Here is a 19,025-nt window from a genome sequence, read left to right as displayed (position 1 = left end):
TGTAAGCACAATATCTTTGCAAATAACACAGAAATAACAAGTAAATCTGTGAGAAACCATCAGGAACTGATAACGCGAGTTTAAAAAAATGAACAAGAAACAAATGTTTGGAAGAGTTAGGTTAAGATGGTAAAATGGGGTAAGGAGCATAGCAGTAACTGCACTTCTAATCCGGATACACAAGTTCAAATCTTATTACAGCAGCTGGGAATTCAAGTTCAGTTAATTAAATAAATCTGAATTAAAAAGATAGCATCACTAATGATAATCACAAACTTATTTGATTCTCTGATTTTGATCAGGAAATCCAGGAAAGGTATCTTTGCTTACCCAGTCTGGCCCACCAGTGACACCAGACCCACAGCAATGTGGATGACTCTTAACTGGCCTCAAAGGCCCAGCCACTCAGTCAAAGGATAACAAGGATAGCGGCCATGCCATTAATACTCTTCACTCAAGAATTAGTGCTCAAATTGAAATTTGATAGCAGACCACTAGAGAAACATATTTAATGCGATGAACCCCCATACAGAATTAACATTAAACATGGCACTTCTTAATAATGGCTATATATCAAATAACATTCCAAAAATGCTCCAAACTCCCATCCTCGTCCTCAAGAATACACCAAGAACAAGAACCCAATCTCACTTGCTGAGTAAACCAATCACTTCAGGATATTTAATAACACAACTCCATGCCAAAATAAAGCAGACATTCATACCTCCCAGATAATGGGAACACCAGTTTGCAATGCTGATTCCAACATCCAGCCATTCCCATTTTCCAAATGAATTGCAAGTTCTCTACCAAAATGCCCAATCCACAGACTATAGAGTTACAAAGGGCATTTGAATGTATGAAATCTGCATAAATCACCGGTTAGGCCACAATTAAAACACTTAATCCAAGTCAGGTGATCTCGCGTAAGGGAGGATATGATATAAGGGGTGGGGGGCATTAATTTTCACAGGTGATTCCATGCTGAGAGTGTTCAGCAATGAGGGTAGACTGTGGAACCTAGGATTGTTCTCTTTGGAGCAAAGAAAACGGAATAATATTTGATAAAGTGTGCAGGAAGTCATTGCAGTTGCTGGTTTATAACAAAGATAGACACAAATGCTGGAGTAACTCAGCGCGTCAGGCAGCATCACCGGAGAAAAATAGGTGACATTTCGGATTGGAACCCTGCTTCACTTATTTCAGTCTGAAGAAGGGTTCCAAACCAAAACGTCACCTATTCCTTTTCTCCAGATATGCTGCCTGGCTCGCTGAATTATGCCAGCATTTTGTGTTTACCTTCAAGATTTGACACAGATTACTTATTCATGACTGAAATAGAGGGAAGCTGTTCATGGTGGCAAATGGTTGAAGGTTCAGGCATCACAAATTAATATTTTATATTAAGGAAACAGGAGCAAACAAAAATATATTTTGTTCCTGTAGGAATGATGGAAACAAAGTCCTTCAAAACACTAATTCAAAGAACAAGAATATGGAGGGCTGCGGGTAAAAGAGCAGAAGAATGGATTGATGTGATTGCTGCAGTAGTCATGATGGACTGAATGCCTTCCTTCGTGCCATAAAAAATGTACGATTCTCTTCATCTTGTTTCTTTTTTTGCAAAAAGGCTAGCAAGAAGCGTGGGAGGGTTCAAATTATTGTCTATAAGAGACATTTGAAAGACATTTGCACGGGAACATGGATAGGAAAGGAACTGATATGGGCCAAATGCTAGACTAGTGTAGATCCTTCGTTGACTATAGCTCTGCATTCAATATGGTCACCCCCACCAAGCTCACCAGCTAGGCCTCAGCTCGCCGATATGCGATTGGATCCTGAACTTTCTGACGGAGCGACCGCAGGCAGTGAGACTGGGCCCGCACCTGTCCTCCACTATCACCCTGAGCACCGGCACACCACAGGGCTGTGTACTAAGCCCCATGCTCTACTCCCTCTTCACTCACGACTGTGTTCCTGCATTCGACACCAACACCATCGTGAAGTTTGCAGACGACACAACAGTGATTGGGCTGATCACCAACGGTGATGAAACAAAATACAGGGCGGAGGTGCAGAACCTGGCGGACTGGTGCACACGTAACAACTTGTCATTAAACACCTCCAAGACCAAGGAGCTGATTATTGACTTCAGGAGGTCCCATAATGGAGAATACGCCCCAATCTCCATTTACGGGAAAAATGTGGAGAGAGTGTCCAGCTTTAAGTTTCTGGGCACTCACATTTCAGAGGACCTCACATGGTCCACCAACACCGCTGCGCTGGTCAAGAAGGCACAGCAACGACTGTTCTTCCTGAGGACATTAAAAAAGACTGGTCTGCCCCAACAGCTGCTGACAACGTTCTACCGCTGCACCACAGAGAGCATATTAACGCATGGCATCTCTGTGTGGTATCTCAGCTGCACGGAGGCGGAGAGGAGAGCTCTTCAGCGCGTCGTCCACAGAGCGCAGAGGATCATTGGGACAGAGCTACCAGCCTTGGAGGGCATCTACAATACACGGCGCCTCAGGAAGGCAGTCAGCATCCATAAAGACTCATCACACCCCTGTAACGGACTGTTTGAACTACTTCCCTCCGGCAGACGTTACAAGGCCTTCTACGCCCGTACCTCCAGACTCAGAAACAGCTTTATTCCAAGAGCTATAGCGGCTCTGAACCGGCCCTGCTGAGTGCCCCCCACCCCCCCTGGACTGTCTCCCTCGGATGGTCACGACACACAGCTTATTTATTTATTTTACTTTTCTTTTTCATCGGTTGGAGCTGCATACTAAATCTCGTTGCACTGACGTGCAATGACAATAAAATATATTATTATTATTATTATTAGATGGGACATCTTGATCGGTAAGGGCAAGTTGGGTCGAAGGGCCTGTTTCCATGTTGTATGCCTATGACTATCCCAAGTGATGCACCCACTTCTCAAACAAGTACATCAAATACTGCCCCAATAAAGACTTCACTTTTACCACCAAAAATGAATATACTTGTCTTGCAGTTTAGGTACTAAAGAGTTCTTGGACATGACCGTTGAATCAAATGAACTCACCTCTCTTAAACTGGTTAATGAACCATCGGTCCTTTTTAATATCGGAAATAGTGGTTCTGTTCTTTGGGCTTTGTGTCAGAATGTTGTTCAGTAGACCTGCACAAACCAGAAACAATCATAATGTAGAACAAATTAAACTAACCAATGGAAGTGTAAAGGTTTTCAACCTGTTTCTAGCCACCCATAATAGGACACTGTACATTACAACCTGAAAACATTAGAAATTAATTTACCAACACGATGTGTGTATGCCCCAGTTGTATCAGCTGGGCAAAAAGGCAGTGAGTGGAGCCACAGCCTCACAGCTCTAGTGACCTGGGTTCAATCCTGACCTCCGGTGTTGTCTGTGTGGAGTTTGCGCATTCTCCAGGGGACCACCTGGGTTTCCTTTAGGTGCTCTCTTTTGGACCCACATCCTAAAAGATCTGCCGGTCGATATATTAACTGCCTGCTGTAATTTGACCCTAGTGTTCGGGGGACTGTTGGGATTAAAGTAGGATTAGCACAAAATGGTGGTTGATGGTCAACATGGACTCGCTGGACTGAAGGGTCGGTTTCTATGCTGTATCTCTATCAGGCAACCTATCATGTCTGTCCTGCAATTAATTAAATCAAATAACAAAGCCATTTATCTGTCTTGGTTCAATCATTCTTCATATGTTTGTGCATCTCATCATTGGTGAGGGATGGGACATGTACTTTCTGCGCATCACAAAAACTGCAGACGCCGTAAATCCCACTGCTAATGCCAGCAAGGCTGCGATGCCAGAAAATAGTCAACCCGTTCGCAGATAGAACAACTAAGTTGCTTATGTAAATCGACCTACATTCCTGACCCCCCCCCCCCGGTAATCTTGTATCCACCCCTAGCCACACAACCAGCCCATAAACTGGACCCAAGTTGACTCAGGCCACCATAAAGTAATGCTGATTTGCCATGATATGTTATAATACCCCCTTTTCCTTGATGGATATTGGTATTTTGCCAACCAGAGACATCAGGCTATAGTTCTCTACTTGCTCACTACCACTTTTCTTAAAAACGGAAGTTTTGATTAGTTTTTAGTCACATGGTACAGTGAAAAGCCTTTGTTACGTGCTGACCAGTCAGCAGAACGACAATATATGATTACAATTGAGCCAACTACAGTGTACAGATACCCGATAAAAAAGGGAATAACGTTTAGTGCAAGATAAAGTTCAGTAAAGTCTGATTAAAGATACTATTTTCTGCCTTTCCATTCTTTCAGTAGAGAAATTTTGGAAGATCAACTCTAACACTGTAGACCTAACTCAACCTTATTTGTTTCAGTGAAATGGAGAGGACTAAAAAGCCAGGAATAATTCCTCAAATATCACTTTTCTGTTGGAAAAGCAGCTGTCATGAGAAGCCTATCACAATAAATGAACAGAACATCCTGCTTGCTTGAGCCACAACATTTACAATCTGGACAGACTCCCTGCAAAGGTACACAAAAATGCTGGAGAAACTCAGCAGGTGCAGCAGCATCTATGGAGCGAAGGAAATAGGCGACGTTTCGGGCCGAAACCCTTCTTCAGACTGATGCAAAGGCGGCTGTGTGAAGTCCAACACGTTGATTTAAGCTGACATTCCAATACACGACTATGATTGCTGCGTCTATGGAAATGACATTTCACTGATGAATCAATAAACTAAAGACCCATTTGCTATTTCATGCAGTGCAAAATAGTTCTTAGTACCATATTAAGAGCAGGACATTTTCCAATGTCCCCTCTGTGACTGATTTCACGGTGCATGTGGAGAATAAACTAACAGACACACTGTAACGCAATTTGTGTATTAGATTTGTCTGGAAAAAAAATGACGACAGGAATCTGTGAGCTTCACCACTCATTTTGGTAAAAGCACAGAGAGCATCACTGACAGAGACATACGCACACAGGGCCACATAAAAAGTGTTAGTAGATCTTGTACTCAAGTTTCAGCAATGGGAGAGTAATCCCACTGCCTATGGACACAAGAGCCATGGGTACGACCACTACAACAGCCAACACCTAACATAGCTCCAAATCGCTCAGCAACCTCACCCTCCCACAAGCTATTCTCAAAGCTGGACTAGCCACAGGGAAGATTCCAAATTATTTCCTCACTCAGTGGGATAGGTTCGATCTTTTTCCACGGTGTCAAGTATAGTTTCTTTTCATTCCAATCACAGTACTCCTGGCAACTCTCAGCAGGCTGGTCCCAGGGTAATTCTGAAACACAAAACCGTGCATTATAAAGGTCTGCAGAGAGTACATACTACCCTGGAGCCATGTCCTGGCACTTGGAGCAGTCTGCACATCTGTAAAACAAAATTAAATGTGAAAACTTTGGCCTTGTTAACACCTATGAGACTTTTAAAGTTAAATAACCACACGAAAAAAGGCTGTCAGAGAAGCCAGACAGTTACGGTGCAATCTATTTGACATTCTGTAATCTATCACTCAGCATCTGTTATCACAACAATAAAGCTGAATGAATCGTTAGATATATACGGTATTGAAACACCTCAGTTAACCTGTGACTGCTCCAGTAAAAGGACATTGGGCTCCAAGCATGGATGAAAACAATTGGAAAATAATCAAATCTTATTTCTTAGCACAGATTATTTTAGATCTGATATAGTATAATGAGGTAGGATTAATTAGTCTCATAATAAAGAATTCCTTGAGGAATAACGTGAAACTTGGGCACGAAATTAGTAGTGCCTAGTAACAATGGTAACTACAATAACATAAGGACAGAGTTGGCCAAAGTGGATTGCGGTGACAGATTGAACGATAATAGAGACAGTCCACAAATCTCAGATAGATGCATTTTTGGAAGAAACAATCATGCTATTAGAAGGGTGCACTATGGTTAACTAAGTTAAGGATGGTACAAAATTAAAAGACAAGGCATACATTGCAGGCCAAAGATTCAAAACATTTTAGAAAACAGTAAAGGTTAACAAGAAAAGTTATAAAGAGGAAGAACAATGGAGTATGAAAAACTGGCAAGTAATAAACAAAATTAAGAGTTTCTATGGGGATATAAACAAACAGTGTATAAAGTTGGGTTCATAGTGGATGAGACTGCGGAGTTACTAATTGGAAATAGAGAACTGGCAAGAGTTTTTAAAATAGTTAGCTTCAGGGCAAAACACATTAAAACAAAAATAATAACAGATAATCAAGGACGTAGAAAAATACTCGGCTCCCTTCTAACATGAGAGAGCGGCACAGTGGCGCAGCAGTAGAGTTGCTGCCTTACAGCGCCAGAGACCTAGTTTCAATCCTCACTAGGGGTGCTGTCAGTACAGAGTTTACACGTTCTCCCTGAGACCGTGTGGGTTTCCCCGAGGTGCTTCGGTTTCCTCCCACATTACAAGGAGTTTGGGGGTGATTTGGCCTCTGTAAATTGTCCCTAGTGCGTAGGATAGAACTCGTGTATGAATGATTGCTGGTCAGCCCAGACTCGGTGGGCCAAACGGCCTGTTTCCACTCTGTATCTCTAAACTAGACTAAAGCTGATTGTTCACTGATTCCCACGCTTTCCTTACAGTTACGTGGTTCACTGTAAATTTTATTTCAATACTGGATAACATCCAAAAATGTAAATAACATATAGTTATAGTCATAGTTTAGGAAATCTGCTAGTCCAGCAGCACCCAAACATGCTGGATTATTAAGAGTATTACTGCATTTTGTTTCATGTTAAACTTGCAACTGCAACAACCTCTAGTGGCAACGCACTGACATTACACTCTACTTGATTTAAAGAAATAGTAAATTTCAGAGTTAAATTTAAACTGAAGACATGAGGTATTGCAGTCGCTGGATTCTTGTGTACAACACAAAATGTTGGAGAAACTCAGCGGGTCAGGCAGCAACTCTGGAGGACAAGGACAGGTGACAATTTAGGTCAGGACTATTCTTCACATTGAAACCGGTTCTGGAAACTCGGCTCTGAAAATCCATTCACGCATAAGACAAAAATACTTTTAAAATACCAGACAGAATTCACTTCCAGCTTAAACATTTAATACCTCCATCACTTCAAGCATACCTCACACCTTATGCTTTAAATTGTGAGCAGACGACAAAATAATATTACTGCCTTTTAGTGTGGATTTTGTGCAAGATTACACGTGAAACAGAGAGGGAAAAAAAAGCAAAGTGTTCAAGTAACTCAGGCAGCATCTCTGAAGGTGATGGATAGGTGATGTTTCGGGTTGGGACCTTGCTTCAGAAAGGCCAAAGGTTCCATAGGAATGCAGAACAAAATGGAATAGGCAAATTGACAGAAAGGGGCAAAGAGGAATAAGAAAAACAGTCAGTTTGGTATGACGAAACTCACAATTTAGATGGATCACTGCCATATTTCATTGCTTTGAACTGAACTGAACCCACCTCCGGCCAGCATGGCAACGAGAACAATTCCACAGGACCAGACATCCACCGGTTCCGCATGGAACTCCTTCCTCTTCAGAAGTTCTGGGGCAACATACGGTAGAGTGCCACACATTTTATTTAACAACCTCTCCCGGCCATTGTGTCTATAAACTGTCGCCAAGCCAAAATCAGAGAGCTTCAGGTTATCTGAGGAAGAAAAGCATTCGGCAAGAGAGAACGTAAACGTGTGGTGATGTCGTCAGAACAATTACTTTCAAGTATTAACCATGAGAATGACAATAGACACAAAATGCTGGAGTAACTCAGCGTGACAGGCAACATCTCTGGAGAGAAGGAATGAGTGAAGTTTTGGGTCGAGACCCTTCTTCAGACTTCAACCCAAAACGTCTCCCATTCCTTCTCTCCAGAGATGCTGCCAGTCCTGCTGTGTTACCCCAGCATTTTGTGTCTATCATTGATTTAAACCAGCATCTGCAGTTCTTTCCTACACATGAGAATGACAATGGCAGGTTCCCTCCACTATGGGCGTAGAATTGATCAAGTACACCATTGCCCTGTGGGGGAGCCAGTGCCTGGGTAGGGCCCTGGGAACAACAGCACATTCTGTAAATTAGTACCAATTCAACAATCAGCGACTAAATCTATTAGATGAAAATAACAGATTTGTATTGTTAAGCCCCTGTCCCACTTAGGAGACCTAAACAGCAACCTCTGGTGACCTTGCCCGCCACCCAAGGTTTCCATGAGATCACCGGAGGTTTTGGTCACTCTCCATAATGGTCGAAAGTGGTTTCCACGTGGCCGAGGCTTCATCTAGGTTGCTGCTATTTTTTCATCATGTTTAAAACCGGCCTTAATTAAAAATACGCTGCCGTTTTAAAAATCGATAATTTTTTTAGTCACAGGTCTAGTCAAAGCCGGTTTTCTTCATAGTCGAGGAAGGTTTTCAACATATGCGTGGGAGGTGGTAGGAGGTTGCAGGTCACCTCGACCTTGGTTTTTTTTGGGTGGCGGGCAAGGTCACCTGAGGTTGCTGTTTAGGTCTCCTAAGTGGGCCAGGGGCTTGAGTCAGTGAAATCCACTCCTTACCCTTTCTGCCTTACATGCTCTTCCCTGCAATCAATATTATTACACTAACCCAATTCCAAATCTTTTTTACTTTCCTTGGAGTCTGATAGAGAAGAATAAGAGATAACTGGACCCAAGCACAATGCGTTACCATTTTCAAGCTGATCCTCTAGATTTTATATTTGCATCAAACCTTTAGAACAAATTTCTGGAAATCCTTTATAACATTTATTTCTCCTTGTTGAAATCTGTCATCTTGTCCAACTACTGAACACGATTTGATGTAACGAACGAGACAGACTTACCCCCTTCTCTCTGCTTCCAATACCCTGTGAAAACTACACCATATATTGGACCTTAATATTATCCCCACAGGTGTAGCACATCAACTAATAGGAAACCTGAAATCCCCTTACCTTGTTTGAACAGAGCACAAAGTTATGGTCGCCCAACTATTAGAAGGATGTAATTAAGCTGAAAAGATGCAGAAAAGGATGATACTGGGACTTGCGGGCTTGAATTTTGGGAGAGGCTGAATAGGCTGGGACTTTTGAAGTATACTAAATCATGAAGGGTATGGATAAAGTGAACATTAACAGTCTTTTTCCCCAGGGGAGAGGATTCTAAATCTAAAGGACATAGGCTAAAAGTATGAGAGGAGAAATTTGAGACCTTAGGAGTAACCTTTTTACTTTTTACATATGGAACAAGCTGGCAGAGGAAGCTATAGAAACAAATACTATTACAGGTGCACAACCTTTTATCCGAAAGCCTTGGGACCAGACACTTCTCGGATTTCGGGATTTTTCGGTTTTCCGAACGGAGGTTTTTAGCGTAGTTTTAACATGTGGCTCAGTGGTAGAGTGCTCGGCTCGTGGCCGCAAGGTCGCGAATTTGCGCCTCGATCCCGGCAGTTACCCGGTCAGGGCCGGCCTTTAGCCGATAGGGCCTATTTCTCCCAATTGGGCCCCGCGCCTAAGGGGGCCCCGCGCTAGAGTAATCAAATCAATTGGAGCAAAGATCTTAAAGATCTTATAGATGGTCCACTCCTGCAAAATACAATGAACTGACGCGCAGTCCGCACCTGAGCGTAACCTCCGTCATTTCAGTAACACCGACCCGACTTCAGTTATGCATCTCGCAGCGTTGCGGGGGAACAGTTTAGATGTTAAAATGTTTTTTATCACTTCCTTTTTAAATGGCACATGCCTTGTACTTTTTAAATGGCACATACTGCAGATGCTGATTAAACCGAAGACAGACACAAAGGGCTGGAGTAAATCAGCAGATCAGGCTGCATCTCTGATGAGGAATACGTGATAATAGGAGGAAATAGGTGATATTTTGGGTCGACTTTTTCAATAGCACCAAGAGCGAGTGAAAGCGTGGACAGACGGACGAAAGCAACGTTCATAGAGCAGCGTTGGTAGACATTTCGGGTCGAGACCCTTCTTCAGACTGATAGTCGAGGGAAAGGGAAACGGGAGATGTCGGCATATCTTCCATTCACTTGTCCTTAGTACCGTCCATAGCTCTTGCTCCTCTTTCCCCTGAGTCAGTCAGAAGAGGGGTCTCGACCCGAAATATCACCTACAAAGATCTTTGGTCACCTATTCCGACCTATGATCGTTGCTTTTGTCCGTTGTGTCCGCGCGTTCGCTCGCTCTTAGTGCCGGCATTTCTCCCCTCAGACTCCGCCAAACAAACACACACACACACACACAGCATGTCCGGCAGATCGCTGCGGGCCGAGAGAGAGTAGAGAGGTAGAGGGGGAAGAAAGGGGTAGATGGGGAGGGGGGTGTGAGGGGGAATGGAGAAGGGGGAGGTGCCCTCACGCTCCCGGGGCAGCTCTCCCGTCCCTCTAGTCGCCGTGCTTCACGCACACAGCCCTGGCTCCCGCCCTCCCCCCTCTCTCCAGGAAGGCGTGGTGAACAATACACGGAGGGCCGGGGGTTGCAGCAACGTTTACAAACCTCGGCCTCAGCTCACGCCCGGACCCAGGCATCCGTTCCCGCCGCTGGACCTCTCCCTCCCTTCCCTTCTTCTCTCCCTTCTCTCCTTCTCCCCTCAGACTCCGCCAAACAAACACACACACACACACACACACACAGCATGTCCGGCAGATCCTTCCTCTCTCTTTTCCCTTCTCTCCCCTCCCTTTGCCGAAACCCTTCCTCAGACTGATAGGGGGGACTGATAGGGCAGTCTGAGGAAGGGTTTCGGCCCGAAGCGTTACCTATTTCCTTCGCTCCATAGATGCTGCTGCACCCGCGGAGTTTCTCCAGCATTTTTGTGAATCCCTAGACCTAGTTCAGTGAGCGTCCACCGAGGGTCACCCGGAGAGGTGACCGCGGAACCTCTCTGGGCGACCCTCGGTGGACGCTCACTGTACTAGGTCTAGGGATTCCTACTCTCCCGGGCAATATACCCTCCCTTTTTTCCAGGACCGAAAATGTCCGATTTTCGGAGCTTTTCGGTTTCCGGAATTTCGGATAAAAGGTTGTGCACCTGTACTTTCAAAAGACATTTGAGAGCTATATGGATAAAAATGGTTTAGAGTATGGGCCAAATCCAGGTAAATGGGATCAGAATGCCAACTTGATTGGCACAGATAACCTGGGCTGAGGGACCTTTCTCCATCATATTTAAGCTCTATAACTCCAAAATCCCACACAGCTAATTTCAGATCATCAATACCAGGATGATACTGGGACTTGCAGGCTTGAATTATAGGGAGAGATGGAATAGACTGGGACATTTTTCTTTAGAGAGTTGGAAGCAGAGGGATGACAATTTTAAAGTATACTAAATTATGAAGGGCATGGTTAAATGAATGCTCACAGTCTTTTTCCCAGGGGAAAGGTACACCTCAGTACACATGGCAATAATAAAATAAAACTAAACCAAAATGTTGCTGTGGTGACCAAAGATCTGGCTCCAAATTTCAGGCCAACATCTGGGGAAAGTTCAAGCTTGAAAGGTAGCTTCCTCTCATCCTTTGTGCTAACAGATCGCATAAAACTATTTAGCCATATAAAATAAATACCTACCATCAGCTAGTATATGGATAGCTAGTCAACATATAAGGACAACATAGCTTGTCAGAATGGCCGAAATTCTTTACCTTGTACACAGAGCAAAGAGGATGAAGGTACAAAAAGGACCACTTAATGTCAGCGGGGAAGGAACTGCAGATGCTGGAAAATCGAAGGTACACAAAAAACCTGGAGAAACCCGCTGAGTTCCTCCAGCTTTTTTGTGTACCTTCGATTCTCCAGCATCTGCAGTTCCTTCTTAAACACTTAATGTCAGCTCTGTGTTTTGAATTATATCTTTCCTTTTTTACTATCTATTGGTATGGTATTAATATTTGTTGTCTCGGTTATAAAAGCGTTCTTCAAACTTTGAAGTTTACGAGTAAGGCAGAATGAGATGGTCATGTTTTAGTTTCTTCCCCATTAAAAGTCAAAAGATTTATTTTCCCATACCTCTGTCGTCAAGTAGCAGGTTCTCTGGCTTGATGTCCCTGTGTGTAATTCCAATGCCATGTAGATATTCCTGATAGCGGGCAAAGAGAGTCAAGTCAGATGTTTTGAATGTTTCTAATTCTCCAAGACCACCAAATACAAACTAAGCAAAGATAACAGAATTGTTATAGAATTAACAAGTCTAATAGGTCAGATACAATTGCTGGCCATCTAGTTTATAGAATACTTTCTCGATTTGAATGGGGTGCAAACCAGACTTCCAGTACTCATTTTACTGTCTCTCATTGGAAAATTGCAATGTTAAACTCTGTAAGGCTCGCTGATGTACAAATTCAGGCAGGTAAATAACCACAATCCATCAACGGTCATGATTCTGCCAGCGCATCCTCACAGTTTCCATTCAATATCCGTTTAAAACACAAAGGGTAAACAATGAGCAATACATACCACTCCTGCTATCAGCTGCTGGAAAAACCTATGAGCATCCACTTCCGGCATCCCCACATCAGGCTCTATGGGAACGCAGATTAAATTATCAATGCTTAGCTTAGTATTAGCAGTGAATCATTAATAATATGTCTGAAGTTATGTAATTGAACATCACAATTAACAATCCCTGTTCCCAGGTCTTGTTCATTCGGGTGCCCAAGCAGCCAAATTCCCCCAAATGCTTTCTTATAATGGAAGGACAACCGAAGCATCTTAGGTGGTGAACTGCTGCCCATCTTATTATGTTACAACATCTGGAAGCACACATTGTGTAACACTGACTGTCAGTCTTTCCCTTTCTCCCATAGTTAATAAATGTTGTTGTATTCTAAAGGTGGCAGAGTGTTAGATTGTGGTGCAATTATAGTCTAAGAGAAGATTCAAACCTATGCAGCCACATTAGGTATGTTAGTAATTGAGGCTGAATGGGTATAACGAAAAAATTATAAATTTAGCTAATCCATATACAGAATATAATATTATCAGTCAACCTCTTTCATAAGGGTTAGCACTACACGCTACGAATCCCAGCTGTGGAGACACTGGTATCGTTGTCTGGTTGTAGGACATTGATCATTCTTTTAATCTGGATTTTTAATTTATGTATTGTGTTTAAAAAATATAATTTATGATGCTTTTATAAGTGATATACTAAGATTTTATATGTACTTTATATTTTTTTAATATGCAATACATTTTTTAAAATGTAATGTTGCCCCTTGTCTGGACCTCGAGTGTAATAAAGTTTATTATTATTATTATTTATTATTTTCCTCCCTCACCCCAATTTCTCCATCTACAAGCCTAGGTTTATCAACAGATCCTACCTATTCTATCGAAGAGCTCTCCTCCACTACAATACTCCAAAAACAAGTATTGGATGTGCGCCTCTCTCCGATGCCCATAGAAGCGGACAATGTTTGTGTGGCTCAGCATCTTATTGATGCAGATTTCCTTCTTGATATTATCAGGGCAGTCGCGAGCGCATGTGGTGTCCACTTTCTTCACTGCCACTGCTTCCTCTGTTCGCCGATTAATTGCCAGTTGAACCCTAGGTTCAAACACAAAGTGGTTATATACAATGCAAAACGTCTGAATGGTTCATCAATTTAAGTACAACAGAAATATAATAGTACTGTTTAAACAATAATCTACCATTTAATTCTTCTTTCCAGAGTAGGTCTCTTTATATTTTCTCGTGTTGTACTCCATTTGGCACCTTTGTGCCCAATCACTCAACCTGTCATTCCCTTTGTTATCTCATGCCACTTTACAACTTGCTAATTGTCAACTAATTTGACAATATACGCCGATCTCTTCAGATTACCAATGCATCTATCACTTCTGCAAACACTTATTCAAGATTCCACAATACAGACTATCAGCTCCAGCGATTTATCAACTTTTATGTCATAAGTGATAGCAATAGAATAATGCCATTCGGCCCATCAAGTCTACTGCCATTCATTCATGGCTGATCTATACTCCCTCTTATCCCCATTCTCCTGCCTTCTCCCCATAAACCCCCGACACCCGAACTAATCAATAATCTATCAATCTCTGCCTTAAAAATATCCACTGACTTGGCCTCCTCATCCTTCTGTGGCAAAGAATTCTGCGGATTCAACATCCTCTGACTAAAGACATCCCTTCTCATCTCCTTCCTAAGAGAATGTCCTTTAATTCTGAGGATATGAGAATGTCCTTTAATACTGAGGATATGACTGGAATAGTGAAAGGCTTGGATAGAGTGGATGTGGAGAGGATGTTTCCACCAGTGGGAGAGTCTAGGACCAGAGGTCACAGCCTCAGAATTAAAGGACGTTCTTTTAAGAAGTAGGTGAGGAGGGAGGGAGTTCTTTAGTCAGAGGGTGGTGAATCTGTGAAATTCTTTGTCACAGAAGGCTGTGGAGACAACGTCAGTAGATATATTTAAGGTAAGATAGATTATTTAGTACAGGTAGGTGTCAGAAGTTACGGGGAGAAGGCAGGAGAATGGGGTTAGGAGTGAGATAGATCAGCCATGATTGAATGGCGGAGTAGACTTGATAGGCCGAATGGCCTAAATCTGCTCCTATCACTTATGAATGACTGCTGTTGTTGATCTGCCAAATTAGTTTTAAAACTATTATTCAATTCACTTTAGCCAAGCTTGTAACTTACTCGCCATACGCTCCTTCACCCAAAGTCTGCACCAGGTCCCAATCTTCCACAAATGGTACAGCCATCGTCCTGCACAATCACAGATGGTGCTGAAAAAAGTAACCCAACAACAGAAATACAATCAGATATACAAGATATTTTTTCCAGAATCTATGCAACGCTGGCAATGCCATCTTTTATCACACATCTAGTATTGCCCCAGGAAGGTGGCAGTGAAAGCAGTCTTGAGCAACTGCAGTCTTCTGCTGAAGATTCTCTACATTGTCATTGGGGAGGGTGCTCTAGGATTCAGACCCATTGAAGGACGGACAAGATAATCAGTATTTTCTGTTATATTTTTCAGGTTTCTAGTAGTTGTGTTTTCCTTTTCAGTACATTTCCAGGTCACAATAACATGCTACTTCAAGCAATGTGCAGGTAGAGTTCCTATGTTTCCGCTGCCCCATCCTTCTTGAAGGTGAAGTGAACGGTGGAGGCCAAAGGTTGGAGAAGGGCGGTACGGTGGCTCAGTCGTAGAGTTGCTGCCTTACAGCACTTGCAGCTCTGAGACCCAAGTTCGACCCGGGTGCTGTCTGTATAGTTTGTACTTTCTCCCCGTGACCGGGTGGGTTTTGTTCGAGATCTTCGGTTTCCTCCCACATTCCAAAGACGTACAGGTTTGTAGATTCATTGGCTTGGTATAAGTGTAAATTGTCCTTCGTGTGTATTAATGTGCGGGGATTGTTGGTCGATGCGGGCTCGGTGGGCCGAAGGGCCTGTTTCCGCGATGTATCTCTAAACAAAACTAAAAAGGGCTATTAAAGGGCTGGGCAAATGCAAAATATTTCTAACAAAAAGGCTTTGGAATGTCAGCAAGCAAATCGTTCATTGCAAGGAATCAAGATTCTCTCCTCTTCGCAGCAAGAGATTTTAATGCGAGTCGTCCAATTGAATTTCTTGACAGACGTCACAAGAATTTTGACAGTAATGGTGATTACCATTACATTTTAACAATAAAAGGTTAGCATTTTTCTGGTGGATATGGTCAGCAAGTGAAAAAAGTGCTATTTGCCATGTAGCAATCCAGACCACACTATTGTCCAAATCTTGTTGGATCCAGGCATGGACTGCTTTATTTGCTGAGTTGCAAGTGAAGTTCAACATTGCACAACCATCAACAAATATTCCCATTCCTGACTACCTGATGGAAAGTCATTGATAATGCAGCTGAATAGGGTTGCAGCTCGGCCATCTTCCCAAAGAACTCTGGCAGTGCTGTTCCACTGAGGGTGAATGAGTTTAACACCCCAGTAATGAAGGCCTGTCATGTATCTCATCTTTGGAACCTGAGCATGGGTGAGCATGACCTCTTGAGATCAAGTAAGTAAGTAGTAAGCAATTTTTTATTTATATAGCACTTTTAAAACAGAGAAAAAAATTAGATTACCATTTAAATTAAAATAGATTATCAATAAAATTTACTGGATCGCACCCCCTGATTTACAGGAGCGCACCCCCTGATTTACAGGAGCGCACCCACTGGTTTACAGGAGCGCACCCCCTGATTTAGAGCAGCGCACCCACTGGTTTACAGGAGCGCACCCCCTGATTTAGAGCAGCGCACCCACTGGTTTACAGGAGCGCACCCCCTGATTTAGAGCAGCGCACCCACTGGTTTACAGGAGCGCACCCCCTGATTTAGAGCAGCGCACCCCCTGATTTAGAGCAGCGCACCCCCTGATTTACAGGAGCGCATCTATCAAGGGGGAGGGAGGGCAATTTACACAAGGCCAATTAATGTCCAAACCCACACATCTTTGGGATTTGGGAGTAAACCACAAATAGCACCCAAGGTCTGACACGAACCCTGCTGTCTGAGGCGGTGAGGTAGCAACTCTACCAGCTGTGCCACTGAACATGTAACCACTGTAACCCTGAACACTGCCGTCTTCAGCACGTCAACTGGAAGAGAGACTAAGACTAGCCCCATATTGTACCGCACCCCTCCCCTCCCCACGCTCCCACCCCACTTGCTTGCAGACTGACACCTACTCAATCCGCCCCTCTCCGGGCTGCTCGCACCCATCCCCTCAAGACCACCACCCAGGGGCTCCTCCACACACATGCCTCCCCCTAAAGCCCCCTCAGGTGCTCTACGCCAGTGCCCCCCCCCCCCCCCTCTCTCACTCACCGCTCCCGCCGTCTCCCCGCTTCTCCCGTCAGCGTCCAAGTTTGGCGCCTTGCGCGCCTCAGTGCGTGCACGCAACGTCATCACGCAATGTCAGACGCAAGGCGTCAACTGGCGGCTGAGAGGAGAGATTGAAGCGGAGGCTCGGAGAGAGACCGGGGGGGCGGGGTCAGTGTCCGAGGGCGGGGTCAGTGTCCGGGGGCGGGGGTCAGTGTCCGGGGGGGTCAGTGTCCGGGGGTGAGGGGTCAGTGTCCGGGGGGTCAGTGTCCGGGGGGGTCAGTGTCCGGGGTGGGGCAGTGTTCGGGGGTCAGTGTCCGGGGGTGAGGGGTCAGTGTCCGGGGGTGAGGGGTCAGTGTCCGGGGGGTCAGTGTCCGGGGGTGAGGGGTCAGTGTTCGGCGGGTCAGTATCTGGGGGTCAGCGTCCGGGGGGGGCAGTGTCCTGGGGTGAGGGGTCAGTGTCCGGGGATGAGGGGTCAGTGTCCGGGGGGTCAGTGTCCTGGGGGAGGGGTCAGTGTCCAGACTGGAGTTAAGGGGATTTAATCTTACAATTCCACTCGTTAAAGCTGAGGAACCCTCGTCTTTTACATTCCCACCATGACTGCCTGTGCTATCTGCGCCTCTTATCATTTTATATATAGGGAGGTTTCACGGAAGTCGGGTCACGACCCATGACCCGTACTGTTGCTACGCTACTCCAAGTGGATTACACGCGATGAACTGCAGGCAGTTTCCAGCGTAGCGGGCCCGTTAAAACCCGTTGAAATTGTCCATTTTTGCGGTGTGAACAATTATGGAAACCGGGATAAGCGTGTGAGACATTTAGCCTACTTCAGAATTCCAAATGTGAGAAGAAATGACGGTAGATAGAAACGAGAGCTGAAGAGACAACAGCCAGAGTGCTTGGCGAATATTGGCCGTTTGCTCACTGCATTTCATCAACTAAGGCATTATTTGTGTTTTTTCTTGATTCCTTTGGCATCAAAAAAGTTTCAGAAGTGATAAATCTGGCTGTAAAATTTTAAAATCGCCCATGTTTCTCAAGTGGGTTTTTACATACAAAAGGAAAACGCCTCTGAAGCAAAATTTACAGCCAGATTTATCACTTCTGAGACTTTTTAGATACCAAAGGAATAAAGAAAAAACACAAAAAATGCCTTACTGTTGATGAAATGCAGTGAGCAAACGCGATAATTCCCAATATTTTCAATTCCGATATCTGCACGGCCAATGTTCGCCTACCTCAGTCTGAAGAAGGGTTTCGGCCCGAAACGTCGCCTATTTTCTTCGCTCCATAGATGCTGCTGCACCCGCTGAGTTTCTCCAGCATTTTTGTGTACCTTCGATCTTCCAGCATCTGCAGTTCCTTCACTTTAGCTGCTGTTGTCCCTCCAGCTCTCGCTTCTCTTTACCTTCATTTTGCTTCACTTTTGGAATTCTGAAGTTGGGTACATGTCTCTCACACTTACCCCGACTTACACAATTTTTTACAGCGCAGAAATTCAACATTTTGGCGGTTTTTAACAGGTAAGAAAGTACGCGTTTCTTGCATTAATAACATATACCGGAAGTTACCGATGTCCTCCAGATGGATTGAGCGGCTCCGTGCGTCAAGCCCTGTGACCCAGTGACCTTACGTGCAACCCCCCTATACGTCTACCATGTCTCCCCTCAACCTCCGATATGCCATTAATGAAAACTATCCAAGTTTGTCCAAACTTTCCTTGTAGCTAATACTCTCTAATCTAATCAGTATTTTGGTAAACCGTGCACATTATGATGGTGTGGTTACCCCATTGAGCCCAGGTATGCCTGTATGGTGTCAGGGCACTAGACGTTATTCCCTGTGTGTCTGCACTGTGGATGGCTCGAATGTGATCACACATTGTCTTTTCTGTCTGGTTAACATGCAACAAAAATGCTTTTCACCGTATCTCAGTTCACGTGACAATAATAAACAAAACTAAAGTGAAACTAAACCTGGAATCCCATCAGAGTGAAATAAAGATAATTCCCACTAACACGTGTGTGAGCTGATTTAAGTAAGAAGTAGTAGACACACATTGCCTGTTACATCACGGGTATTGACCTCTCCACCATCGAAGGAATCTACAGGAAGCGCTGCCTCCAGAAGGCAACTGATGTCATCAAGGCACACACCG

The 19,025-nt window shown here is 44.1% G+C and overlaps 1 protein-coding gene across 2 annotated transcripts in view; it reads right to left on the bottom strand.

The window, feature by feature from the left end:
• Positions 1–16,962, bottom strand: part of chek1 (checkpoint kinase 1) — a 28,462-nt gene extending 11,500 nt beyond the window's left edge. For both annotated transcript variants that reach the window (XR_004416777.1, XM_033050003.1), the window contains exons 1-8: positions 16,871–16,962; positions 14,701–14,789; positions 13,365–13,588; positions 12,496–12,560; positions 12,049–12,118; positions 7,487–7,675; positions 5,204–5,308; positions 3,071–3,166 (exon numbers count right to left, since the gene is read on the bottom strand). Coding sequence is in view for 1 of the 2 variants with exons in the window: in XM_033050003.1 (XP_032905894.1) it covers positions 3,071–3,166; positions 5,204–5,308; positions 7,487–7,675; positions 12,049–12,118; positions 12,496–12,560; positions 13,365–13,588; positions 14,701–14,765 (814 nt within the window). In the remaining variant the exon portion in view is untranslated. The remainder of the gene's footprint in view (positions 1–3,070; positions 3,167–5,203; positions 5,309–7,486; positions 7,676–12,048; positions 12,119–12,495; positions 12,561–13,364; positions 13,589–14,700; positions 14,790–16,870) is intronic.
• Positions 16,963–19,025: the final 2,063 nt, after the last annotated feature.

This window comes from Amblyraja radiata, chromosome 33 (genome assembly GCF_010909765.2).
Source record: "Amblyraja radiata isolate CabotCenter1 chromosome 33, sAmbRad1.1.pri, whole genome shotgun sequence".
Classification (NCBI taxonomy): Eukaryota; Metazoa; Chordata; class Chondrichthyes; order Rajiformes; family Rajidae; genus Amblyraja; species Amblyraja radiata.
Note: the sequence above shows the minus strand (reverse complement) of the source record. Positions and strands in the feature narration are given on the sequence as shown.